The sequence below is a fragment of the Molossus molossus genome, unplaced genomic scaffold (genome assembly GCF_014108415.1).
Source record: "Molossus molossus isolate mMolMol1 unplaced genomic scaffold, mMolMol1.p scaffold_m16_p_11, whole genome shotgun sequence".
Lineage (NCBI taxonomy): Eukaryota > Metazoa > Chordata > Mammalia > Chiroptera > Molossidae > Molossus > Molossus molossus.
The window spans coordinates 104478050-104504698 of record NW_023425346.1 but is presented as its reverse complement, the minus strand read 5'-3'; the positions used below and the strand labels follow the sequence as shown (position 1 = coordinate 104504698).

The 26649-nt window shown below is 53.2% G+C and overlaps 1 protein-coding gene across 1 annotated transcript in view; it reads left to right on the top strand.

The window, feature by feature from the left end:
* Window positions 1-26649, top strand: part of IQCA1 (IQ motif containing with AAA domain 1) — a 137250-nt gene that overhangs the window by 13695 nt on the left and 96906 nt on the right. The window contains exons 4-6 of the mRNA XM_036254819.1: window positions 787-978; window positions 3217-3288; window positions 20607-20812. Coding sequence (XP_036110712.1) covers window positions 787-978; window positions 3217-3288; window positions 20607-20812 — 470 coding nt within the window. The remainder of the gene's footprint in view (window positions 1-786; window positions 979-3216; window positions 3289-20606; window positions 20813-26649) is intronic.

The window sequence follows — 26649 nt, the reverse complement described above, 5'->3', positions numbered from 1 at the left end:
TCGGTGTTTTTCTGATTCCAGTGGCCTCTCCCTTCTGCCTAAGCCAGGCCACATGCCCAGCTCCACCTCTGCTTTGGGGACAACCAAGGGTCAAGGACCTGAGCCCACCCTGAACTCATGAGGCCTCTGGGTGCCCCCAGCAGCCTTACTCTTACGCCCCTCTCCTCCAAAACAGCACAGCCTGTTGCCTGACTTTGCCTCAAAAGACAGCATTATACTGCACGAACCCAATGTTACTAAGTCTCCATAGCACCCATTACATCTGAATGTTTCAAAAGGAAAACTTGTAGAAACTGGAGGACATTTCATATCTTAACACTCCTCCAGTGATTTTACCATTAGTCATAGTCACCAGATTATTCTGCAATGGATTCTGAAGTGGGCATTTTACTTCAGGTCTATTATATGCCTTAAGTTCTCATACCAGAGACATGTTTTTGCTTAGTGTTGATACTGTTAAGTTAGTGAACATTGATAGCCATTTAAACTTCCCTCGAATCCATTTGGTTGAAATTCCTGGTATAATTTGCCACCAACCTGAAATGTGGAGCTGATTAGTATTTTGTTTGGAAAGGCGGAGGACAGCTCGAGGGGTCCTTAAATGTGGGACCACAGCACGTTCCCCAAGCACACAGAAGTCAGGGCCGATGAGCAGCGCCGAGCCATGTCACGCGCTCTGTTCGTCCGGCGGCTCTGGAAGGTTGGGCTGGAAGTGTGTCATGTCTCTGGCATCCATGATGTGGCCAACATGTGTACCATTGATTGATTGCAAATGTCTTTTTGCAGAAATCCTCTGTAAAGAGTCTTCCCCTGGAGCAGGCTGTGAAGACGATCCAGGTCGCGGAGAGAGCGCGGCAGGGTCGCCTGAGGGCGATGCTCATGAAGCAGATCTTCCTCCAGGAGTTCAGAACGCGGCAAGCCAGGCTCCTCGGCGAGAAGGTGGCAGACACGGGGGTAGCAGCGCTGCGAATCCAGAAGGTGCGCGGGGGGCTCCTGGGCCTGGGGCTGGGCATCTGACACGCCCAGGGACGTGTATCAGGGCACGGTCAGCTCCAAAACTCAGACCTCCAAAATCCAGCCTTTGGAGGAACTGGATTAAATACCAGAAAGGTTGATTTTTCCTACCCTGGGGAAACTATGAACTAAGCTTGGTCATGTTTTTTTACATTTTCATTATAAATCAATATAAAGTGCAGGGCATTTTCTGCAAATGGTGTTGAAATCATTGATCATTGTTGGAAAGAATGTTGCCAAAAACTCAGTGAGGATATAAATCCTTCATGAATTTTTAAAGATCCATTTACACGTGGACATGTAGTGACAGGAGGGGCACACCTGCTGGCTGGCCGTTCACACAAAGTCCCAGCGACCGTCGCCAAGACCAGAACCCCAATGCCCCTTGTACAGGCGAGCCTTGAGTTTTCTCCCCCCGTCAGATGTGTACCCTGTCTTTCTTCAAACAAAGGCTCCGTTGCTTACGAGAAGATGCAGAACATGGCAGGTGACAGCTAGAGAGAACGTACAAGGACAGGAAATGCAGCAGGGAGGTCAGGACCCTTGTCCCTTACTGTGTCTGAATGGCAGCCAGGGGCCCAGGGCAAGGGTCAGAGAAGAGGCTGTTTTCTGTCCAGTTCCTGTGCAGGTAGGAAGTTTTAAACAAGCACTGGAGTTCACAGCTGAGTTGTGCAATCCGGTGTTACCATGTTCTATTGCCCACATGGCCACAGAAATTTTTCTTTTAAAACTGTGAATTGACACCCTTAGCTCTAGCCCCACACTCCTGCAGTCTAGAAGTTTCTCTCGAAGAAACCCAGGTAGGAGAGTCTCAGTAGTGAGAATTATAGGCCCTTTCTTTCCCCCAACTCTACTGAGACTTATTCGATATATAATATCGTGTAAGTTTTAAGATATATGTCATAATTTGATACACAAATGTATTGTAAAACAATAACCACTGCAAGACTACTCCACACATCGATGACCTCACATAATTACCGTTTTCCTTAGCACGTGAGAATGTTTAAGCTCAACTCTCGGTAACTTTTTAAAAATTTGTTTTCTTTATTGATTTTAGAGAGAGAGGAAGTGAGAGGGAGAGAGAGACAGAAACATCGATGAGAGAGAACATCGATTGGCCACCTCCTGCACGCCTCCCACTGGGGATCAAGCCCACAACCTGGGCATGAGCCCTGACCAGGAATTGAACCGGTGACCTTCTGGTGCATGGGTCGATTGATGTTCAACCACTGAGCTACACCGGCGGGGCAACTCTCAGCAATTTTTAAGGCTGCATCACAGTGTTGTTAACTCTGGTCACCACACTATACTATACGTTAGATCCCAGAACTTACTACTCATCTTACACCTGGAAGTTAGATCCCTTTGCCCACCTTCACCTATAGCCCCACCCCAGCCCCTGGCAGCTACGGATCTGTTTCTATAGGTGAGGTCCCATACCATTGGTCTTTGTCTGACTTACTTCACTGAGCATAGTGCCCTGGTCCATCCATGCTGTTGCAAATGGCAGGATTTTCTTCTTTTTATGGCCGAGTATACTTCATTGTACATATATACCCCATTTTCTTCTCCCATTCATCCATCCACAGACACACAGGACCGTCCATGTCTTTGCTCCTGTGAATAACGCCGCAGTGAGCAGGGGGTGCAGCCGTCTCTCCGAGACTCTGACTTTATTCCTTTTGGATGCACACTCAGAAGTGGTGTTGCTGGATTGTGTGGCAGTTCTGCTTCTAAATTATTTTTTTTAGTAGCCTCCATGTTTTTGTCCACAGTGGCTGCACCGGTTTTCATGCCCACCAACAGGGACCAGGGACCCCTTTCCCCACGTCCTCACCAGCATTGGTTTCCTCTGAGCTCTTTGATAGCAGCCACTGTAACAGGTGCGAGGCTGTGGCTGGGGCTCGAGGCGAGCAGGGGTCTTCCAGGGTCGTGGCTGAGTGTGAGCCAGTCGGGTCCAGGGCACCCTGTTCAGGGGGCGGCACTGGCGTGAGGGCCGCGTCGGGGTCCACAGCTGTGCCCCCACACAGCCAGAGCCATCGCAGGGATCCCTCCTCCTCCCGCGGCCACAGCAGGAACGTTACTCCGTCGGCACGTGGCACAGGCAGTGCGCTCGCTGCGCAGCTCACACGGCGGCCACGCGGCCACGCGCTCTTCTGCTTGTTCGCGCCCAGACAGCGGACCCTTCCTTCGTTTCAGGTTTGGCGAGGATTCCGTCAGAGTAAGAAAACCGAGAGGGAGCGAGAGGAGGAGATGGTGTTCCTGGGCATGGTGAGTCCTTGCGCGCGCCGGTCCCCGGGAGCAGCCGCCCTGGGGCTCTCCCGTCCGGTTTCGGAGGGAAGGGAGGGAAGGTGACCGACCAGTGCCTCTGCAGAAGCCTGCCTGGGGGTGGGGAGGGCAGCCGTGTCCCCCACACGGCTCTGTTGGAATCCGCGGACACCCCCGAATGTGGGAACAGGCCCTGAGCTGCTCACCGTGTGCTATTCCCGTCGATGTCAGCAGCACACTTGACGTTATTAGTACCTGTGGTCCGAGGGTGGGTGGGCTCCGACGTCCCGCCTGCGGGGTCATGACTGAATCAGAGTTGAAGGGCACGCGTGGTAGTCCCTGCGCTGTCGCAGACTGAGCGGCTCACACACGTGCTAGCTCGTTGCCTCGGTCAGGAGCCCGTGCCCAGCGGGGTCCTCTGCCCAGCGTTTCACAGGCTGCAGTCAGGGTGTCGGCCGGGCTGGGGTCTCCTCCGAGCTCGGCAGGGCGAGGATCGGCGCCTGGCGTGCGGCTGTTGGCAGGATCCAGCTCCCGTGGGCTGTGGGATGGAGGCTCAGTGTTTGGCCCACTGTTCACTGGAGACTGCCCAGCCCAGTGCCCTGGAGGCCTCTCCACGGGGCAGCTCGTCCACCAAAGCCAGCGGGGAGACGCGCTGCCGTCTCCCGCAGAAGTCACCAGTGGGGTGCCTCACCTGTGCCAGCTCAGCTGGTTAGACGCAGGTCACTGGGTCACTCACTCAGGCAGAGGCGAGGGTAGGAGGGTGTGGGCACCAGGAGGTGGGGACAATTGGGGACCATCTTAGAGTCTCTGGAGTTTTCTCCATGGTGGGCATCCCCCGCGGAAGGCCTTTAAGGAGGGTCACCTGCCAGGGGCGCTCCTGAGGGGAGACCTGTGCTCCCCAGGGCAGCCCGCTGGGTTCACCCGGGAGCTTCTTCCTTCCAGCCGGGAGCTTCTCCCTTCCAGCCGGGAGCTTCTCCCTTCCAGCCGGGAGCTTCTCCCTTACACTCCGGGAGCTTCTCCCTTACACTCCGGGAGCTTCTCCCTTCCAGCCGGAAGCTTCTCCCTTCCACTCCGGGAGCTTCTCCCTTCCACTCCGGGAGCTTCTCCCTTCCACTCCGGGAGCTTCTCCCTTCCACTCCGGGAGCTTCTCCCTTCCAGCCGGGAGCTTCTCCCTTACACTCCGGGAGCTTCTCCCTTCCAGCCGGGAGCTTCTCCCTTCCATGCCGGGAGCTTCTCCCTTCCAGCCGGGAGCTTCTCCCTTCCACTCTGGGAGCTTCTCCCTTCCAGCCGGGAGCTTCTCCCTTCCAGCCGGGAGCTTCTCCCTTCCACTCCGGGAGCTTCTCCCTTCCACTCCGGGAGCTTCTTCCTTCCAGCCGGGAGCTTCTCCCTTCCACTCCGGGAGCTTCTCCCTTCCACTCCGGGAGCTTCTCCCTTCCAGCCGGGAGCTTCTCCCTTCCACTCCGGGAGCTTCTCCCTTCCAGCCGGGAGCTTCTCCTTTCCAGCCGGGAGCTTCTCCCTTCCACTCCGGGAGCTTCTCCCTTCCAGCCGGGAGCTTCTCCCTTCCACTCCGGGAGCTTCTCCCTTCCACTCCGGGAGCTTCTTCCTTCCAGCCGGGAGCTTCTCCCTTCCAGCCGGGAGCTTCTCCCTTCCACTCCGGGAGCTTCTCCCTTCCAGCCGGGAGCTTCTCCCTTCCACTCCGGGAGCTTCTCCCTTCCACTCCGGGAGCTTCTCCCTTCCAGCCGGGAGCTTCTCCCTTCCAGCCGGGAGCTTCTCCCTTCCACTCCGGGAGCTTCTCCCTTCCAGCCGGGAGCTTCTCCCTTCCACTCCGGGAGCTTCTCCCTTCCACTCCGGGAGCTTCTTCCTTCCAGCCGGGAGCTTCTCCCTTCCACTCTGGGAGCTTCTCCCTTCCACTCCGGGAGCTTCTTCCTTCCAGCCGGGAGCTTCTCCCTTCCACTCTGGGAGCTTCTCCCTTCCAGCCGGGAGCTTCTCCCTTCCACTCTGGGAGCTTCTCCCTTCCAGCCGGGAGCTTCTCCCTTCCACTCCGGGAGCTTCTTCCTTCCAGCCGGGAGCTTCTCCCTTCCACTCTGGGAGCTTCTCCCTTCCAGCCGGGAGCTTCTCCCTTCCACTCCGGGAGCTTCTTCCTTCCAGCCGGGAGCTTCTCCCTTCCAGCCGGGAGCTTCTCCCTTCCACTCTGGGAGCTTCTCCCTTCCACTCTGGGAGCTTCTCCCTTCCAGCCGGGAGCTTCTCCCTTCCACTCTGGGAGCTTCTCCCTTCCACTCCGGGAGCTTCTCCCTTCCAGCCGGGAGCTTCTCCCTTCCACTCTGGGAGCTTCTCCCTTCCAGCCGGGAGCTTCTCCCTTCCAGCCGGGAGCTTCTCCCTTCCACTCCGGGAGCTTCTCCCTTCCAGCCGGGAGCTTCTCCCTTCCACTCTGGGAGCTTCTCCCTTCCACTCCGGGAGCTTCTCCCTTCCACTCTGGAGCTTCTCCCTTCCACTCCGGGAGCTTCTCCCTTCCAGCCGGGAGCTTCTCCCTTCCACTCCGGGAGCTTCTTCCTTCCAGCCGGGAGCTTCTCCCTTCCACTCCGGGAGCTTCTCCCTTCCAGCCGGGAGCTTCTCCCTTCCACTCCGGGAGCTTCTTCCTTCCAGCCAGGAGCTTCTCCCTTCCACTCCGGGAGCTTCTCCCTTCCACTCCGGGAGCTTCTCCCTTCCACTCCGGGAGCTTCTCCCTTCCAGCCGGGAGCTTCTCCCTTCCACTCCGGGAGCTTCTCCCTTCCAGCCGGGAGCTTCTCCCTTCCAGCCGGGAGCTTCTCCCTTCCACTCCGGGAGCTTCTCCCTTCCAGCCGGGAGCTTCTCCCTTCCACTCCGGGAGCTTCTCCCTTCCAGCCGGGAGCTTCTCCCTTCCAGCCGGGAGCTTCTCCCTTCCAGCCGGGAGCTTCTCCCTTCCACTCCGGGAGCTTCTCCCTTCCAGCCGGGAGCTTCTCCCTTCCACTCCGGGAGCTTCTTCCTTCCAGCCGGGAGCTTCTCCCCTTCCAGCCGGGAGCTTCTCCCTTTCCACTCCGGGAGCTTCTCCTTCCACTCTGGGAGCTTCTCCCTTCCATCCGGGAGCTTCTCCCTTACACTCCAGGAGCTTCTCCCTTCCATGCCGGGAGCTTCTCCCTTCCAGCCGGGAGCTTCTCCCTTACACTCCGGGAGCTTCTCCCTTCCAGCCGGGAGCTTCTCCCTTCCACTGCGCTACGGTCCGCCTCCCTCACTGCCCCACCTGGCTGTGGCTCGGCCCCTGGAAGCTCAGAGCATGTCCGGTCCCCTTTCTCAGGACACCTTCAGGTATTTGAAGGTAGCTCTTGAGTCTTCACCAACTCTGTCCAATGCTAACCACCCTCAGAGGGGCAACCATGTGGGGCGGGGGAGGGGGCCGGTGGGGGACCTGCTGGGTTTTCGTTAGAGGAGGCTGCCATTGGGAAGGAGAAGGAGAGGCCTTGGGAGCTGCCCCAGCTGAGTGCAGGTGTGTTGGGTGCGCCGCGGTGCCCGTGCCCGTATGTAGCGGCCAGGAAGAACAGGGCACGGGCTTTAATAAACGGGGCCTTGGATCACCCTTCTCTGGCGAGGCCAGTCAGGGCGAGGAAGGAAAACAGACCCGCCGCAGAGCACTGCCGGTGTGACCGGTTTAATGCTGCCGGTAATACTGTGAATAGCTCTGCTGACACAGTGGGAATGCCAAGCAGAGGTTATCTCGGGCGGCACAAACACGGACACTGACCAGAGGTAAATGCCGAGATGAACCGCCCCCCGCGAGGAATGCGGAGGAGATTCCAAGTCCCTCCGCTCGTGCGGGTGCTGCGCGAGGCGATGCCTAGAAGTGGAACGTCAAGACCATTTACCCTTCTTTCCCCGCATGGATGTGGTTTCCTTACGCTATTCTTTCCTCCTTGTGGTGGGTGACGTTTTCTGACAGCGTGTGCCCACCCCTCGGCTAGGACAGGAGCCGGGCGGGAGGCGCTCCAGGCCCCCTGTGCTGGGGTCCGCCTAACGTGACCGTCTCAGCCACACTTCATCAGATCTTCGGTATAAAAATGTCCCCTCTTCTCCCTGAGATTTCAGGATTCAAACTAAATTAAAAGGTGTTATCAGTGATTGTATTAATATTAAGAAAAATGCAGTTTAGTCGCCCACTTCGGGTGTTGCTCTTGAATTGCTGTCGATTTTACGATGGCACGTTCCGAGTGACAGGACAGGTAAATGCATTTGTTTTAGAATAGCTGACATTTCCTCCAGCCCCTGAGCCGACCGCCCCACCCGCCCTGAGCCCTCTGTCGTCAGCACAGAATGAAAAATGTGAATTCTCCTTGGGAACAGAGTTCGACTCTGTGTTCCAGACACTTAGGAGAGTGCCGTTTCTTGGCAGAGGGGCAGGATGTCACCGCATGTGTGTGGATAAAGTCTCAGTTGTGACACCCAGGCTTCAGTGTCTTAAAAAATGGTAATTCATACCAGAGTGGCACATATGATTCAAGATATACCTCGATTTTATCACCTCCATCCTTGATTCCGCTTTGATCTTTGAGTTTCAAATATAGGTCAACATATATTTTTGGAATTGAAAACCCCTTGGGAGGCTGACCCATCTTTTATTTTCTTTTTCTTTAAAAGAATTTTTTTCTTTATTGATTTCAGAGAGAGAGGAAGGGAGAGGGAGAGAGAAAACATCAACTGGCCGCCTCCTGCACGCCGCCCACTGGGGATCAGGCCCACAACCTGGGCATGTGCCCTGACCGGGAATGGACCTGGCGACCTCTTGGTGCAGGGTCGATGCTCAACCACTGAGCCACACCAGCCGGGCCCATCTTTTACTTTCTACCTGAGGTATGCTGGGACCAAATGGGTGAGTAATCTGCCAGATGTCACAGATTTTTATGATTTAAATTTATCATAAAATGTTTATGATTGTGGAATATTATTTAGCCACAAAAAAGGAAAGAAGTCCTGAGCCATGCTACAGCCTGGATGAACTTTGAGGACATTATGCAAAGTGAAATAAGCCATAAAAAGACAAATACTGTGTGAAGCAAAGTAGTCAAACTCATAGAAACAGGAAGTAGAAAGGTGGTCGCCAGGGGCTAGAGGGAGGGGGAGGGCACTTTTGTTCAGTGGCTACAGAGTTTCAGTTTTGCAAAATGGAAAATTTTTATACATTTGTTTCACAACAATGTGAATATACTTAACACTACTGAACCATATACTGAAAAGTGGCTAATAAATTTTGTTTAGTATTTTTTACCACAATCAAAATTTTTTTTTTAATTCACTGGCACATTGAAATGTGTACTGAGGTGGTCCCTATAGAAATCATGACTATTCACTAATGGCCCCAAAATGCAAATTAAAAATGAAAGGAGAGACAGTATTTTATTGAATCTGAGATATTATCAATTATAAGATATATCATGATTTTTATTTGCTATTAAAGAAAGAAAATGTTTGGCCTGGCCAATGTGGCTCAGTGGTTGAGCGTTGACCCTGGACCAAGAGGTCACCAGTTCGATTCCCAGTCCGGGCACATGCCCAGGGTGTGGGCCTGATCCCCAGTGGGGGGCGTGCAGGAGGCAGCCAGTCGATGTTCTCTCTCATCAGTGTTTCTATCTCTCTCTCCTTCTCCTTTCCTCTCTCTCTCAAATCAATAAAGAAAAAAAATTTTTTTTTAAATAAAAATAAAAGAAAATGTTCGGTTTCCATCTTAAGGAAATCATCAGAAATAGAGATGTATGTGCATAGAAGTCTCCTAGTGTTCTTTTAACCATGAAAGATGGAAATAAACAATCCTAGTGTTTAGAGTAGGGCCTGCGTAAACACCGTCACAGGCCACCATCGGAAGCTTGTGTCTACGGCTGCTTTTCGGTGGCCTGACAATGCTCAAAATGAAAATGCGGGATTTAGGATTATACATACAATATGCCTTCAGCTAAATGTGCACACACATCCACGCACATGCAAACAAAGAAAGGAAATATACCAAGTTCAAATAGTTCTCGTTTGTTTACTGTGGGGGCTTCGGAAGATATTCTTGTCCCTAACTGTCTGTATTTTCCAGAGTGTTTGAATTTTGCTTCATTAACTAGAAAAGCACATATTTGAAAATTAAAGTGGCCACAGAACATTATCCACTTTTCCTCCTAAGATCTCCGAGTTGTGTGGTGAGCACCGGTGGACAGAGAGGGATGGTACAGTGATTCTCTGGTCCACCACCAACCGCTGGCAGACAGAAGACGTCGGGATAGAAACAGTGATCACCTCCAGCTTTCTACTTCAAACGTTAAATAGGCAGGCAGGAGAGTCCACCTAAGATCATCTGAGTTGAACACGAAAGTGTGTGTGAGCAGCGGTTTTAATTCAACAATTTCCATTTGAGTGGCATCCAGCCTGCATTTACTGTCCTCCCACCGTGCTCACGGGCCAGAGACGTAGGGAGCCGCCAAACAGTATTTTCTTCATCTTGAAGTCTTAACATCTTTTATTGGCACCACATAAAGACAGAATTACATGGGGGTTTTTTGTTTGGTTATTTGTTTTTGTGTGTATTTTTTAAATCTTTTTTCTTTACTGATTTAAGAGAGAGAGGAAGGGAGAGGGAGGGAGAGATAGAAACATCCATGAGAGAGAACATCGACTGGCCGCCTCCTGCAGGCCCCCCCACTGGGGATCGGGCCCACAACCTGGGCATGTGTCCTGAGGGGAATCGAACCAGCAACCTCTTGGTGCATGGGTCGACGCTCAGCCACTGAGCCACACCGGCCGGGCGAATTACATGTTTTTTATTACGATTTTTCTGTTTTATTTTGTTGTTTATATCTGCTCAGCTCAAATTTAAAAATGCCTATTCATTTTTCCAGCAATCCAGAGGTTGGATAGTATGCAGGGAGTAACTTATCTGTTTTCTATTAAATGTGACTTTTCCCACTTTGCTTGTGTGTGTGTGTGTTCTCTTGGATTTATGCTTGTTTGAAATTTTACACCGATGTGAAATATGTAGATTTAATTTATAAAGAATGGTATCTTTACTCACTGGCTGATAACCATAAAAATCCATTACCCCCAAGCCAAGAACTGTTTCCAATTGAATGTATTTTCCACTCTATCACTAATTGAGATATTGTCCACTCATTTCAAAATTGTGTTTTTCCATTATTTCATGTTGTTAGATCGTGCCAGCGGCGAAACCATCAACGTATCTGATCAAAACTGCGTCTCTGTCTGTGCAGGGCTTGGCGTGTTTCCAGGGTGACCGCTTAGTTACTGAAACCAGAATTCGCCCAGGAGACATTCTGCCATCATTCCTCCCGGCCAAATGTTTTTCCTACCGTGGTCATAGAAATTTGTTTTTTGATATTGCCATCTTAAATATGTATACTCTCAAATCTACAAAGGAAAATAAATAGCACTCTGAAGATTTATGTGCAGTCATTGCAACTGGCAGAGCCGACGGGGTGGTCAGGTGGCCGGAAGCGAGGTGAATGTCGTACTTTTCACCCTGTGAGCCCTCGGAATCGTGGGTCCTGCAGTGGGGACTGGCACAGACTCTGTGCGGCCTGGAGCGGCCGACGTTTGCATCATAATGAACGCCCCGACGCACGTTAACCGGAGGAACCCTCGCTCTGCAAGGCCTCCTGGAACCCTCAAAACACTGCTCACTTTCAGATCCTAACTCAAAACAGGCTGGATGCTAGGTTATTTTTTCAGGCAATAAATTATATTACTTTCTTACGAACAAATAGCCCCTCATAGGAGCGGGGGCACCCAGGGAGCACTCCCTCCATGGCTACCTTTGGGAAGCGGGGTGCAGCGCCCCACGTTTCCCAAGCCCTCAGCATCCGTGGGCTCGCTCCTCTTTGGAAAAGACTGTCCAGGCCAAAATGAGCCAAGAAGCAAAATTAAACACTCTTCCGTGGTTGAACTTGATTACCAACCAAAAGCCACGTCGGCCAGCTGTGTGTATTATTTATTATATGTGGCTCCAAATGATGTTTGATTGTTTCTAGGAAGAAATGTGTTCTCAAGAAACGGATTTGCCGGCATTTCTGGCTTCCGTTTGGCTTTGTTTCAGATTTGTCTTCTATTTGAAATGCAGAAGAGCCGTTCCCCAAGTGGTGGTGGGGGGCAGCATCTTAGAAACGAGTGGGCGTCTCCACCGACTGTGTTGAAGGGTTTGCGGCGCGGTGTTGGCGAGGGAACCAGGCATCCGGTGGCCAGCTGGGAACGTGGGCCCGGCTCCACCACGTGGGCCCGTGGGGGCACCTGGAGGGGAGCTCCTGCCCTCCCTCCGAGCCCCACTTCCGCTCCTGTGGGCCGGACAAGAGCTGTTAGGACTTGGAGAGACGCTGTGCCTTCTGGTGGCTGCAGGTCAGCGGCTTGGAAGCTTACAGTGTGTTGTGAGAGCCAGATGTGTCATCCAATGCAAGGTAGCAAGCAGTATGGTCACTTTTCTGCCACAAAACAAGGAAATCCTTCAAAACAAGGTGTTGCATAAAGTACGCAGGCCACTGATTTCAAAATAGAAAACATTGCGGCTCTTGTTGCTGGGACTTACTAGCCGTGGAGCTGGAGTTGGGCCCGGTCTAATGTGCAGCATGTGTCCAGCTGCAGGGGGCGCCGGAGGCCACAGGTGCAGCGCCGGTGCAGGTGTGCAGGCCTCAGGCCGTCTCGGAGACCAGAGCGCCAGGGAGGACCCGCAGTCGGCTTGGGGAATCCGAAAGCCTGCCTCAAGAGGTCTTGGGGAAAAAGAGGAAAAGTCACCCCCTTTTTTTTTTTTCTGTTAAATGGGATTTTACGATCTAGTGACACAGGAACCTTTCATCGGATATTAAGTGGTTTTTGTTACTATTGCTTGGCTTTCTTCTTGCCCCGGATCTGCAGGTCACCGGAAGTCCCATACTGAAAGGTGTTCTCTCCCTCCGTCTCCTCGTCCCAGGGTTCCTGGAGCCAGGTCCTCCGCGGGACATTAGCCCTCACTTATCTCTGGGGCCCAGCGCCGTCCTTATCAGCGGCAGGCGGAGTGGCTGAGGCCGCAGCTCGGGGCCAGCCTGCCTGGGCTCGCGTTCTGGCCCCGCTACTCAGCAGCCGTGTGGTCTTGTGCGGTGACTTGGCTTCTTGGTGCTGAGACTTGTGCACACACACACCGGAAAGGGTCCCGACACCTTGCCCCTGGCTTGCGGTCCGCAGGAGGGACTGCTCTGGGTGCAGCACGCAGACGACCTTGTGCATCGCACACGGAAGCGCTGAGTGTTGGCTGGTATTCCCCCCAGCGGCTCACGGTCGCAGGTTCGGATGCTCACACCACTCACGATTCAGAAAGACCAATTCAAAAAGTGCCACTTTGCCCTGGCCTGTGGGGCTCGGTGGGGCAGCGCCCCACACACTGAGGGGGCACTGGCTCCATCCCAGTAGGGGGCGTGCAGGAGGCAGCCAGTTGATGTTTCCCTCTCACGTCAATGTTTCTCCTTCTCTCCTTCCTTTCTCTCTAAAAATCAATTTTAAAAAATATTTATATTTTCAATTGCCATTTTTACCTGCTGAAGTTAGCCAAGAGCAGGAAGGTTGGTGGCACAGCGTTGGCGAGGTCTGGGGAACCGTTGGGCGGAGCAGCAAGGTCCCCTGAAATCACCAACGCACGTTTTCTGAAGAAGCGTGGTTCGTAGCACCCATAACAAACGTTCTCCGACGGAATGCTCTCAGCTGTGAGAAACCCGTCGGCGGAGGGGCACAGCAAAGCACAGAGGGTCAGACCCTAGAAACAGATGCTCGGAGTCAGCCCCCGGCCGCCACTCCTGGCTGCGTGACCCTGGGTCCGTCCCTTGGCCGCTCAGTTTCCTCATATTCAAAATGAAAATAATAATAATGGTACCTACGCATGAGGCTATTAGGAGAACTAAATTAGTTAATATCGGTGAACCCCTTAAATCAGTGCTTTGCAACCTGGAAATGCCGTCAAAGTGTTTATTTGGAAACATTTGTAAAGAAGTTGGACACGGGTAGCCGGTTAAACTTCCTCCACCATCAGTTACACGCTCAACCGTTCTAGCCCATCTCCCACTTACAGCAAATTTTAAAACCACTAAGAAACGTTTTGGAAACTAGGCTCCAGGGACCAGGAAGAGCTTCATCCTTACTGGTGTGGCACCACTGACGTCGTGGTTTCTTCAGATAAAGACTTAACTGCGCTGCAGGCAGGGGAGGCCACCGGCTCTCGGTCTCCAGGAGCCTGGTCCCCGCTTCTGCTCTCATCCTCCTGGGGAGGCGCGTCGGCAGGAACACGGGGACACGCGGGACTCTAGACGGGCCGATGACGCAAAGGGCTTGTTCCATACACTCAGGAACACGCATGGTCCGGGAGCGGGCCGCCCAAAGAGCAGAGCAGTCCTCCCCACAGCGTGAGACAGGCAGAGCCCGGTGACGTCAGCGCGGGCCGCCGCCCCCTCGGGGAGCTGGAGGTTCCCGACGTTTGGGAAGGAGCAGCGACGCCCTGCCGCTCCCGGGAGGCTCCGGCTGATTCCTCTGCGCCTTGCTCACAGCACCGGCTCCCACAAGACGGTCACTGGCTTCACGGGTGCCCCTCCCCCCACTGCTCTGTCCTCGTCTTCGGGGACAGCGGAGCATTGTGAAGAAGTGAACCCCCGCCCCGGGACCGCGAGCCTTGGGAGAAAGTTGCCCTCATCAAATCGCTTATTTGCAAGTGTATTTATTTGCGACTGATAAATGGAACGGATATTCGTTTGGACAAATGTCCATTTTATCTTACTAATTTGAACACGGACGTTTACAGACAAAGCCCATGAAACATTAGCTAAGCATTTTAAGTTAATGGACCATGGAGTCCTATTTCCCCGCAAACCCAGGAAGCATCCTCCGATGGGCTGTTTCCACGGCAGCATCAATTATTAATATGTATATTTGTGCTGACAGAGGACCTAGCCATCAGCGTAGGTTGCGTCGCCGGTTCCGGGTCATTAGCTGTGGAAAGCGTGTACACATAATGGTTTATTCACGTGGGAAGCCTTCATTAAGACGCGTAATTCTGCGGCTAATGTATTTCGATACATCGTATGTTATCATGTTCTCTATTTCCCTTTTAATATTCGTAATTTATTTTTAAATGAGTTGCTGTTTGTGTGACGAGTTCTTGAATTTTAATTCCACGTGACCAGAGTTGCCAAAGAGGAAGAGATGTTTTAGCCCCCAGGAAAAGCTGCTCATTAACAGGCACCCAAAGAGATGATGACCTTCACACGCAGAGGCCACCAGAGAGAGGCTCCAGGGACTCCAGCTGCGTTGTTTTTGCCGGAGGAACTCACACGAGGACACACTCGGTACAGCATGCGCGGCGGCGCAAGGGGCAGGGAAGCCAGGCGTCGGGGACCTTCTCATGCTTCTTCACGGACACGGAACCACTCGGGAAAGTCTCAGTGAGCACCCTCAGTGTCCTCGTCTGTCCGGTGGGGTGGCCACGCCCTCATCTCCACCTCGCAGGTGGATGTGAACACGAGTCCAGGACCCCCCTGAGGGAACGGGGGCAGAGGGCCCGTCCCCGGGGTTGCTATGAAAAGCCGATGGGAGCCGGGAGGTCCCCCCGTCCCCCCAAAGATCATGGACGCGATAGGAAGTGAGCTGAACGCGTCATAAACATATTGACCGGACACAGATCAATCACCTACTCATCACCTCATTTTCGGGGATAAACGGAACTGGCCCAGCTTAACATACAGTCCGAAAGTGTACTTCACCCGTGAAAGAAGTTGGCTGCCAATTACCATAAGAAGGTGTAATGGGGGGCGGGGCATTCACGTGACTCGCTGGCCCGGAACCTCAATATTAACACAAGACTTCAAAACAATGTCACAGGTTCCTCAAAGACAACGGAAGCTGGATCATAAGCAGCAGAGATCCGTTTTAACATACTCACGAAAACAGTTCACTTTAAAGTAGTCCTTGGAGAGAGGAGAGAAAAATCTACAGAAGAATTGCAAACTTCTGTTCTGTACATTTCAGATGTAGACTCGAGGGATGGAAACATCCCCTGGGAGATGTAAGAGTGGATATTTCTTTATATGATTAAATAAAGGACATTCTGCCCTGGCTGGTTTGGCTCGGGGTTAGAGCATTGGCCCGCGGACTGAAGGGTTGAGGGTTCGATTCCTCAGCCTTGGGAGGTAACCAATTGATGTGTCTCTCTCACATCAGTGTCTCTCTCTCCCTCCCTCCCTTCCATTGTATCTGAAAATTAATGGAAAAATATCCTCGGGTGAGGATTAACAACAACAACAACAAAAGGAAATTCCTAGCTCTTTATTTTGACACCAAGTGTATAATATAAAGTCCTGCCTTTGAGCACCTGTACCATGAGGCAGTTTAGTTTGTTTTTAAGATTGTTCTTTAAAATGATTCTATAATTCTCATTCTAGATTCAGTATTGAGTAGTTTTAGGGTTTTTTCCTATTCTAGAAGTCACACACACTTACACTCAATGTAGACAATTGGTTTATCTTCGTAGACCTTCCGATGCGTGTTTTTATAAACACTCGTGTGTGACTTCTTTCCGTCTCCCTCACTTGCGTCGTTAAGTGGACGCTGGGCCCCAACATCTGGACTGTGGTTTCCAGCTGAGGTTCACTCCCAGGGGTTCACAGGTTTTCTCGGTTGCGTGTGTGTGTGTGTACTTGTTCTGTTTAACTATGGCATCCATTCAGCATTTCTGTTAGTATAGGACATGAAGTGAGTCTTTAGGATTATCCTTTCTTCCCCAAGTTACTGATTCAAACTTCTAGTTTTGTCCCTGGAAACAGGCTTGGATTCTGTCGCCTGCTGGTCTCCCAGCTTTGGAAATGGACGTCCGTGTCTCCCAGCTTTGGAAATGGACGTCCGTGTCTCCCAGCTTTGGAAATGGACGTCCGTGTCTCCCAGCTTTGGAAATGGACGTCCGTGTCTCCCAGCTTGGAAATGGACGTCCGTGTCTCCCAGCTTTGGAAATGGACGTCCGTGTCTCCCAGCTTGGAAATGGACGTCCGTGTCTCCCAGCTTTGGAAATGGACGTCCGTGTCTCCCAGCTTTGGAAATGGACGTCCGTGTCTCCCAGCTTTGGAAATGGACGTCCGTGTCTCCCAGCTTTGGAAATGGACGTCCATGTGTTTCTCTTGTCCCGGATCTTTCTCAACGAGGCAGCTTCCTAGCTTCCCTGGGTCCGCGCGTGTTGACGTCGGTGCGGCGGTGCGAGGCCGCGATGTCACCGGCCCCGGGGTGAACCTGCGCCGAGCACCCCGCCCCACCCCGGGGCCGGCTCCGAGCGGGCCCATCGGTCGGTCCCATGGGTCGGTCTTCACCGCAGACGCCGGTCCCGCCCCGAGGAGACGGCCTTCAGAGTCGGCGCCCTGTGTGAGTCACACGGGCAGCCATGGGGCAGCCGAGACTTAGTCCGGAGCGTGGCTCTGGGTCAGACAGACTGGGGCTGTTTCCTGCCCGACGTTTGCCAGCCGCGTGCCTTGGGGCAAGTTAATTAGCCTTTCTGGTTCCATGTCCCTGTGTGATGACACCTGCCTGGAGGGACTGGGTGAGGACCAAGAGACAATCTCTGTACGGGGAGCAGGCACAGGAGAAGCTCAGGGAGGGACCCCTACGTCTGCTTCTTTGACCTTTTTTTTTTGGTTAAATCCTCACCCGAGGATAGTTTTCTATTGAACTTCAGATAGAGTGGGAGGGAGGGAGGGGGAGAGAGAGAGAAACATCAAGGTGAGAGGGACACATGGACTGGTTCCTCCTGCTTGACCCCAGCCAGGGCCGGGGACAAACCACAACCGAGGTACGTGCCCATGACTGGAATCGAACCCGGGACTCATTGTCCTCGGGCCAACGCTCTAACCACTGAGCCAAACCAGCCCGGGCTTTGATCCATTTATTTATTTATTTATTTATTTATTATTTATTTATTTATTTATTTTGGTACGTGCCCCTAGTGAAAACTGAATCCAGGACTCTCTGGTCCACAGGTCAAAGCTCCAGCCACTGAGCCAAACTGGCCAGGGCTTGATCCCTTTTTTAAAACATTTCCTCTTTCTCCTCCTCCCCTCCACCCCCTCCTTCTCCTCCCCTCCACCCCCTCCTCCTCCCCTCCACCCCGCCTCCTCCCCTCCACCCCCCCTCCTCCCTCCACCCCCCTCCTCCCCTCCACCCCCCCTCCTCCCCTCCACCCCCTCCTCCCCTCCACCCCCTCCTCCTCCCCTCCACCCCCTCCTCCTACCCTCCACCCCCCCTCCACCCCTCCTCCCCTCCAGAGTGGAATTGGATTATAACCCAAAGTACCAATGAAATATCCATGCGTCCATAGTGATATAAATAAATTATTGAATCACTTAGGACATGTGGGAGAAGAAACAAATCTTTCAAATCTTTTTTTTTTTTTTATCCTCACCCGAGCACTTTTTCTTTTTTTCATTTATCTGCAGACAGAGCGGGAGGGAGAGAAGGGGGAAGAGAGAGAGAAACATCCATGTGAGAGAGAAACATCCATGTGAGAGAGACACATCGAGTGGCTGCCACCCACACGACCCCAACCGGGGTGAGGGACAAACTGCAACCGAGGTACATGCCCTTAGCGGGAACCAAACCCAGGACACTCTGGTTCACGGGCGATGCTCTAAGCCAAACCAGCCAGGGCAGAAGAGACAAATCTTTTATGCAGAATTCCAAATAATTTCGCGTTCTCCACCTTCAAGGAAGTGGAGTGTAAGCCCCACTCCTTAAGCAGGGGCCGTGCTTAGTGACCTACTGCCAGAGGACAGTGTGGAGGTGGGGACAGTGATCTTAGAACGGGAACCTGGCAAATACGATGCAAGCCAGGTGGTCAAGGTTGACAGGCTGATGGACTGTAGTCTGCACACGATGTGATGGGAATGCACTTGACCTCTGCGGTCTTCCTCGCAGTGAGCCAGGACTCTGTCTGGTCGTTACCAGATAGAAGCAGTGTGTCAGTGCATACACTGTGTATTTTATTTTTATGCACTCTAAAACTCTGTTTTGAAAAGAAACCCGCAGGCTTCGTCAGACTGACAGAGGTCTCTGAGGCACAGACCTTGTTAAGAACCACTGATCGGTCCTGGCCTATTTGGCTCAGTGGTTAGAGCATCGGCCCGTGGACCAGGGAGTCCCGGGTTCAGTTCCCGCTAAGGGCACATATCTCGGTTGCAGTTTGTCCCCTGCCCTGGTTGGGGTCTGTGGGTGGCAGCAACTTGATGTGTCTCTCTCGCATCGATGTTTCTCTCTCTCTCATCCTCCCTTTGTCCCTCCCACTCTATCTGAAGATAAATGCAAAAATGTTCTCGGGTGAGGGAAAAAGAAAAAGAACCACTGATCTGTGTGAGGGATGATCCAAATCACAAATTCTTCCGCCCTCCTCCGGCTCATCTCACTGGTACCCACAGCCGTGGTCCCTTTCCACCTCAGCACCTGGTTTATCCTGCCCCCTTTTCCAGTAACTGAAGGTTCCTTCTGTGCTTCTGATTCAGCAGAAATCTTTTGAGGTTCGCTTTGCCCTGGATCCTTCGGGCTCTTTCACCATCCGATACCGTGCAGCCTCTTTGGGATGGAAGGTGCACAGAAGTGGGCGGGATGCAGAGGAGAAATGAGAGCTGGGAGCATCTTCAGGAACAGCGGGCTTCTGTTGGACGTACCCAGGGCTGAGCTGGTAATGCTTAACCATGGCTCTGGGGAAATGGATACATGTATCCTTTCATTGATACAAGGGTGTGTGCATACAAATTACTACTACTGATAACATGGACACGCTCTCTGTCGGAAATTCCCCATAGCCATCGATTCTCACGGAACACTGTCCTTGATTGTCACCGAGCTCTTGTGTCCGTTGTCTGCCCGAGAGATGGATATAGTTCTGCGACGGACACTGATTGTTGTTTTCATTTATGTTAATCACATAAAAGCGAGACCAGAGGGCGCTGGAGTTCCAGTCAGTCATCAGTTTAAAGCCAGGCTTCAGCCGCATCAGGTCACAGTGTTTAGTCCTGGAAGGGTATCCCCTCAACTCTTTGCGCTCTTCACAACGTCGCCAACACAGATGCGGCATGTGTCTGTGTCGACCGGCGTCCTTCGTTTCCTGGAGCTGAAGTCTAGACAATCCGAGCAGAACCCTGGGGAAGCCCTGACGTGCAGCATCTGCTCATTCCATGGTGCCAAGTCCCCACGTGGCAACTTCGAGAGCACAGACAAGAGTAAACCCAGTGAAAACGACCAGGAAGGGGATGAGGATTGACGACTTTCGCTTTTAATATCATTTATGTAACTATAGGTTCATCTAATGTGGCATTCAGAAATGGCTGTTTACCAGCGAGGTTGCAGAAATCCTGAAACTGCATCAACTGGATCTCATGAGCCGCCAGGGACGGGCTCCAGCTCACCCCTGCGTGTGCCCTTCGTTTGCTCAGTGACCTGGGTGCCTCTCTGGACCCCTTGAGCTCAGGATCCACCCATCAGGGAGAACTGTCTCCCAGCTCCCAGAGCTGTGATTCTGGGCACCGCGGGTCCCGGGCGTGTTCCTCTCCAAGTCCCTTTCAGCTGTCCCATCCAACCCCAGCTCGTAGCCCTGTCCCAGACCCGTGGCCACCTTTCCAGATGGGGTCGTGCATCACTCTCACCCTTCCAGCGCGTCTCTCCTGTAAAGAACAGGAGCTGTGTCTCCACGTCATCTTGCGTTTCCTCTGGCCCCGCCCCCGCAGATGCTGGTCGCGGGCGCTTGCCCCTTGCTGAGCCGCAAGCCTGGAGGGAGAACGTTCTGGCGGCGAGAGGGACTCGCTGTGAGTGTCTGCGTCCACGGAGAAGTGTCCTTGGACGTCTCCAAGGGCAGAGCAGATGTTTTCAGGGCGGATGTTGGTTTCTTCTCCTTGGTGTCCGAGCGCGCAAGCTCTCCACAGTCCTTGGGCTCAGATGCCTTCTTGGTCTACAGTCCTTGTTCTCCCGCTAACCAAGATTTGGGAGAGGCCTGCTTTCTGTAGATTGGGTGATTTTTCTAACAGTTTATTGAATATGTGTTTTTCAAGCTGACTGACACCTCCCCCCGGATTCTGGGGAGCGGTGTGGGTGAGCCCCGCCTTCCCTCCCGTGGCAGTGGGTCACGTCTGCAGACGGTCCTGCCAGCCCGATTCCCCCATTCTGCGTGGGTTCCTGTGGGCCTTCGATGGGACCCCAGTGAAGTTATCGGCACAGTGCATTCGTGTCTTAGTACTTTCCACCGGCTTTGTGACCTTTCCGCTCTCAAGACTTTCTGCTCGTGTTTTCAGAATCCACCTCCTCTGTTTAACGAAGTCAGCGCCACCATAGTCCAGGCTGAAAAGGTGACCTACCTGCGGAATGAGGTGCAGATAAAGCACGAGGAGGACTACAGAGAAGCCATGGTCAGCATCAAGGATGACCTGAAGCTGACGGAAGGTCTGGACATCAAGGAGAACCTCCAAGACCAGATCCGGCACTGGTTCATCGAGTGCAGGTGAGCCGAGCGGTGCAGAGACGGGCCCTGGCCCTGGTGATGGAGGGGCGTGTGTGCGTGTGCGTGCGCGTGTGTATGTGTGTGTGCGTGTGTGTGTGCTGTGTGTGTGTGAGTATGTGTGTGTGCGTGTGTGTGTGTGAGTATGTGTGTGTGCGTGTGTGTGTGCTGTGTGTGTGTGTGAGTATGTGTGTGTGTGCGTGTGTGTGCTGTGTGTGTGTGTGTGTTGTGCATGTGTGTGTGTGCAGGTATGAGCTGTGTGTGTATGTGTGTTTGCGGTGTGTGTGCATGTGTGTGTGTTGTGTGTGTATGTGTGTGTGCTGTGTGTGTATGTGTGTGTGTGTGTTGTGCATGTGTGTGTGTGCAGGTATGAGCTGTGTGTGTATGTGTGTTTGCGGTGTGTGTGCATGTGTGTGTGCTGTGTGTGTATGTGTGTGTGCTGTGTGTGTATGTGTGTGTGTTGTGCATGTGTGTGCTGTGTGTATGTGTGTGTGCTGTGTGTGCATGTGTGTATGTGTGTGCTGTGTGTGCATGTGTGTATGTCTGTGCGTTGTGTGTGCATGCGTGTGTGTGCTGTGTATGTGCATGTGTGTTGTGTGTGTGTCTGTCTGTCTTGAGCACAGAAGCGTGTCGATATAGAGTCACGAGGGTTTTGGCTTCATTTCAGAAAACTGAAATGTCAAGGCTAAGAATTCAGGAACTAATGTTTTGCAATGAAATTGCTGGTATGTTTTTTAAATGCCATCCCTGTGATGTTTCTGTGACCCCATGGACCCGAACGTGGGCCTCCCCGGCCTCCCCAGGGCTACCTGGAGCCGCTCCAGAGAAAGAACTGCGTCACTGTAACTGTCACCGGGTGGCTGGTCGACCGCTCTGTGGGCCGGCTCCCCATCCGGGACAGGAGGACAGGGCACCCACACTTCGTCAGGTGGCCAGGGATGGAGGGTGCCGAGACCTGGCCTGTAGGTCATCAGCATTCCACTGTGCTGTGACCCTCTGCTTACTCACGTGGCCCTCACACCGCTGACAAGTCTTGTTCGGATGCCTGGCCTGGGCGGGGAATGGGCCGCGTGTTTGCGGCGGATCGTGCGGGCCACGGTATCGCAGCCTTTCATTCCTGTCCAACTTCATGGCTGCGTCCGGAGAAAATGACCTCGGGATGCCTTGTGGGGTCATGGAAGTGTAGGTAGAAAGGCATTGTTTCGAATGAACTGAGTCTTCTGATGAAATGTGGTTGGATCATAACTAAAAGCTTCATGGTTGTCGTGACGGAGGATGACGGGCCCTGTGTGTGCGGACCCTCGTCAGACGGGCGCTGTGCACGGACCCTCGTCGGGGCGGGCCCTGTGCGCGCGGACCCTCGTGGGGGCGGGCCCTGTGCGCGCGGACCCTCGTCGGGGCGGGCCCTGTGTGCGCGGACCCTCGTCGGGATGGGCCTCGCTTGGCTCAGGACTTCAGAGGACATGTGTCCACACAATGGTCCTCACTGATGTGATTCTTTACTTGCACACACACGTCTTACAATCCGATCTGCTTGACAAAACCAAGTTGAAAGCACTATGTACAATTATAACTGCCGATAAGCTAAAATCCATAAAACACTCAAATACACACACATACATATGTACCTATGTATTCGTCCACGATTTAACTTGTTCATTGCCTGTTTGTCCCCCGTGGAAAATGTCTGGAAGTGTACGCTGGGAACTGTTAGTGTTGCTACCTCTGCACACTGGAGCAGCGATGTTACCCTTTATTTTACATTCTGTGCTCAGAAGTTTTTTTCAGTATTTTTTTATAATTTAAAAAAAAAAAGCCTAGTTAAAAGTATATTAGAAGAGAGACAAGCAATGAGTTGGGCATAATCCAAAATAAACATTTAAAATCTTTAAACAGCCTCATGTTTAAGAGCGAGGAGCGCAATCCCTGCACCACTCCGTTGGAAATCATCTTGGGATTCAGGAACAGGGAGGTGGGACTTGTCTCCCCAACCTGAGGTCCCGGGAGGGTCACGGCAGACCCCGCGGGCCCTGACGTCACCCAGGGAGCCAGGGGCTCTGGGCTCCCTTTGAAGAGCCAGCCCTCGCTGGCCAGACCCTAGAGCACATCCATCCTGGTGCTGCTGACCTGACATTTGGGGCCAAGCAGAAGCCGCTGCCAGGGCTCTGGTGTGTGTGGTTCCCGAGGAGCAGAGACGCCTCTTTGGAAGGAATGGAAGGTCGAGGGCAAACGCACTGTCTAAATTGGATTATATGTGTCTGATCGACTTTGATAAAATCCTTTTCCTTGCTCTTTTAAATCAAAGACAAACAAAAAGCAAATATTGTCTTTTGAAACATGAAGCATGGTGAGTCTTCAGGCTACATTCCAGCAGGGCGCACGCTGGCACCCCAAGAGGTGCCTAGAAGCCACAATTCGTATGTATCCCCACCACTTCGGATGCTCGTTCCCAGCTCATTGAATTAATACTCACAGTTGCCAAAAAAGAGTTACACTCAGATTTGTTTTTTTAAATCAATTTTTAAATAATTTTAAAGGAAATCTATTTTTTTAAAGGAAGTCTTTTTTTCCAGTGGTAACAGTGATACATGCTCATTGTAGACAGTGCCTAAGACCGAGGAGTTTAAAGATCATTAAAATCGTCTGTGACGTTTGTACACACAGGCAGCTACTGTAACATTTTTGGTAAATTTCCTTCCGGTCTTTTTTCTCTTACATACGTATTTGAATTGCAGCTGTATGAATTCTTCTTCTAATTTTTTTAAAATGTAGTATTAGATTTCCTATGTCCTTTAAATATTTTCCAAAAGTGTCCTATTGCGTGGATGCAACTAGTTAATGACCTGATCATGACCTTTTTCTTCTTTTTTTTTTTTTATCCTCACCCGAGGATATTTTTCCATTTTTTGTACAGATAGAGTGGGAGGGAGAGAGAGGAAGGAGAGAGAGAGAGAAACATCGATGTGAAGGGACACATCGAGTAGCTGCCACCTGCACGACCAACCAGGGCCGGGGACAAACTGCAACCGAGGTACGTGCCCTTAGCGGGAACTGAACCCGGGTCTCTCCAGACCGCAGGCCGATGCTCTAACCACTGAGCCAAACTGGCCAGGGCTGATCATGACCTTTTTCAATTGATCAGAGAAGATGCCATCCCAGGAATCTTTCCGTTTGCGTTCATTTTATGAATGTGGGGGGATTGAAGGAACTTCGGGGGGTTGTCAATATCTTTCTTCTTCTGTGACCCTCCCTGTCATTGATTTGCTCCCTTTTGTAATGCCTTTTCCAGCTGGTCTCTAACATAGTTACATACCCCTATATATATTTCTGGTCCCCAGCCTTTACTGACACATTGTTGCAATCATCACCTCCCAGCTATCATTTGCCTTTTATTTCTTAACTGGCCGACAGGAGAGCTAGAAAGAGAGAGAGAAACAGAAGAGAAAGTCATCAGGAGCTCGCCGGCCGGTCTCCTGGGCACCCTGCCCTGGGCACCCCGCCCTGGGCACCCCGCCCTGGGCACCCCGCCGTGGGCACCCCCGTGATGGCACGAGCTGCCCGGCTGCTGCAGGGTTAAATGATGTGGTGCAAATACACGCTCAGGCCCCACAGCTTCCTGCTGAGGTTACGAATTTTACAGGTGTTTTTCCTGCTCTAAATGAGATTTTCTCCAAATGTCATGTTCTGTTGTTGTTGGTTATATGTTTTGTACAGGGTGCACCATTACCGAACCGAATCCTGAGGTTGGTCTGAACGTCTCTCCAGGGGTTCTCTGGGACTCGCTTGGATGTACCGTCACGGGAAAGTGGCGGATGGTTTTGCCCCCAGTAGCCACACCCTCACTCCGTCTCCTGCCCTGGGGCCAGGGGGCTCAGGCTGTGGGCTGGGGCATCCTTAGGCTGCCCTCCAGGGCTCCACGGCCCTGCTGGGGCCAGTCCGGCGGCGTGGCGGCGGGTCACTGTCCTTCCCACAGACCCGCCTGTTTGGAGCACGTTTTTGTCCAGTCCTGCAGTCTTGGAAACGTGGTTTTGGTCGGTGGGCACTCCCGTTCATCAAGCAGATGCCACCCTCTTCCCGTCACCGTCAGCCCCGCCCCCACCAGGAGTCCTAACTCGAAGGTGGGCCCCTGCCCGCAGCTCACCCGGCCTCCCTCCCTGTCACTGAACCGCTGTGGTGAGCGGGCGGAGTCGGCGTGTTCACTGCAGATGATCACAGTACCGGCCGTGTGTGGGGCACTCACGGCGCCGGGATTCTGAGGGCTCCGCGGTGCCGGGCGCAGCCCCGGGCCAACCGCGGTGGCTGCTGCCAGGAACACCGCACACTCAGCCCCGGCACCAGGAGCGGTTGATTTCCTCTGGGTTCGGGGAGTCGGACGTCAGCCGTGAAGGTGTCCTCAGGACGCTGCCCCTCCGGGAGCTCGAAAAGAAAGCCTGACCCTGCCTCTGCAGCTCCAGGGGTGGCCAGCACCCCTCGGCTTGCGGCCACGTCACCCCAGTCCTTGCCTCTGGGCTCACACTGCCTCCTCCTCCCCCACATGTCTCTGTCCCTTCCGCCCCTCTCCAGGAGGACACCCCAGCCTCCTCCTCCCCCACGTGTCTCTGTCCCCTCCACCCCTCTCCCGGGAGGACACCCATGGACAACCCAGGAGCATCTCCCTGTCCCCTGACCCTTCATTTAATCACATTTGCAGAGACCTTTCTCCATACAAGGCAACACTGGCAGCTCCAGGGGTGCAGAGCCAGTATCGGGGTCTGTTACTCAGCCCGTCTGTGAGACGCACACTGCTCCCCCGTGCTCGTGGGCAGCGCCTATCATGAAGGACCGGCTGCAGAGCTTTGCCCGAGGACAGCACAGGACTTCCCGAGGGCGGACATGGTCCTGGTCACACTGCCAGTGTGGTGGCCACGAGCCGCCCACGGCCGTGGAGCCCTGAAAAGGAGTCGGGGCGCTGAAGGTCTGACTTCTTGGTGTCACTTTACTTAGATGGAGGTGTAGGGAGCCAGGTGTCATTTGCGGCTACCATGTTGGACAGCACAGTCTCGGGGACACTCGGTTTGAAGAAACCTCCGCTGCAGTGGCTCTTCACAGACGACAGAAGGGTGGTTAGCAGGGCTGGGGCGGGCGGAGGGTGAAGGGCTGGACGTGGGTGCTGATGGGAGGACACGAGACCGCGGGGCAGGGCTCACGGTGCGCACGCGGAGTGTACGTAATGGCGTTAACCAAGGCGACCCGATAAGTTAGTGCAGAGTGCAGAACAGACGGATGGATGGAGAAAAATGAAGAAGTGACTTCCTCCACCCCCGTAGGGTGACAACGGAGAACCCGGGGCCCAGGGGAGCGGCCTGCCTGCAGCCAGGCCGGGGGACTCCTGTCACGGGAGAGGTTCCGGCCCCCTGGTCCCTCGTGGCCATCAGAGCCAGCTGATGGCCGTCAGCCCCGAAAACCGGGCTGATCCTAGACCTCAGGTCTTTGCAGAGCATTGCTGCTCCCGCACCCACATTTTCACTACCTGACTTGTTGGAACCACGCCTGAGTCCGCTCGTCCGCCAGTCCAGAGAGGAACGCGCCCAGGAGGGCCATAGCTCCGGATGGCCCGGGCCTAGCCCCTCCAGCGGTCCTTTCAGTCCGGGTCCTCTCGAGGAACCTGAAGGTGATGAAAATGAAGCAGACTTATGTCGCTTTTTACACCAACACACACTCAATCGGAAGTGATGCTCACGAGAAAAGGCTCCGGGGTCCTGCGCAGCCGCGCGTGGCCAGGAGATAAAGTGCCTTTTAATCCCATGACGTGATGATATCTATTCCGTTATCGGAATTAAAACTGCGTTATAAATCTCTCT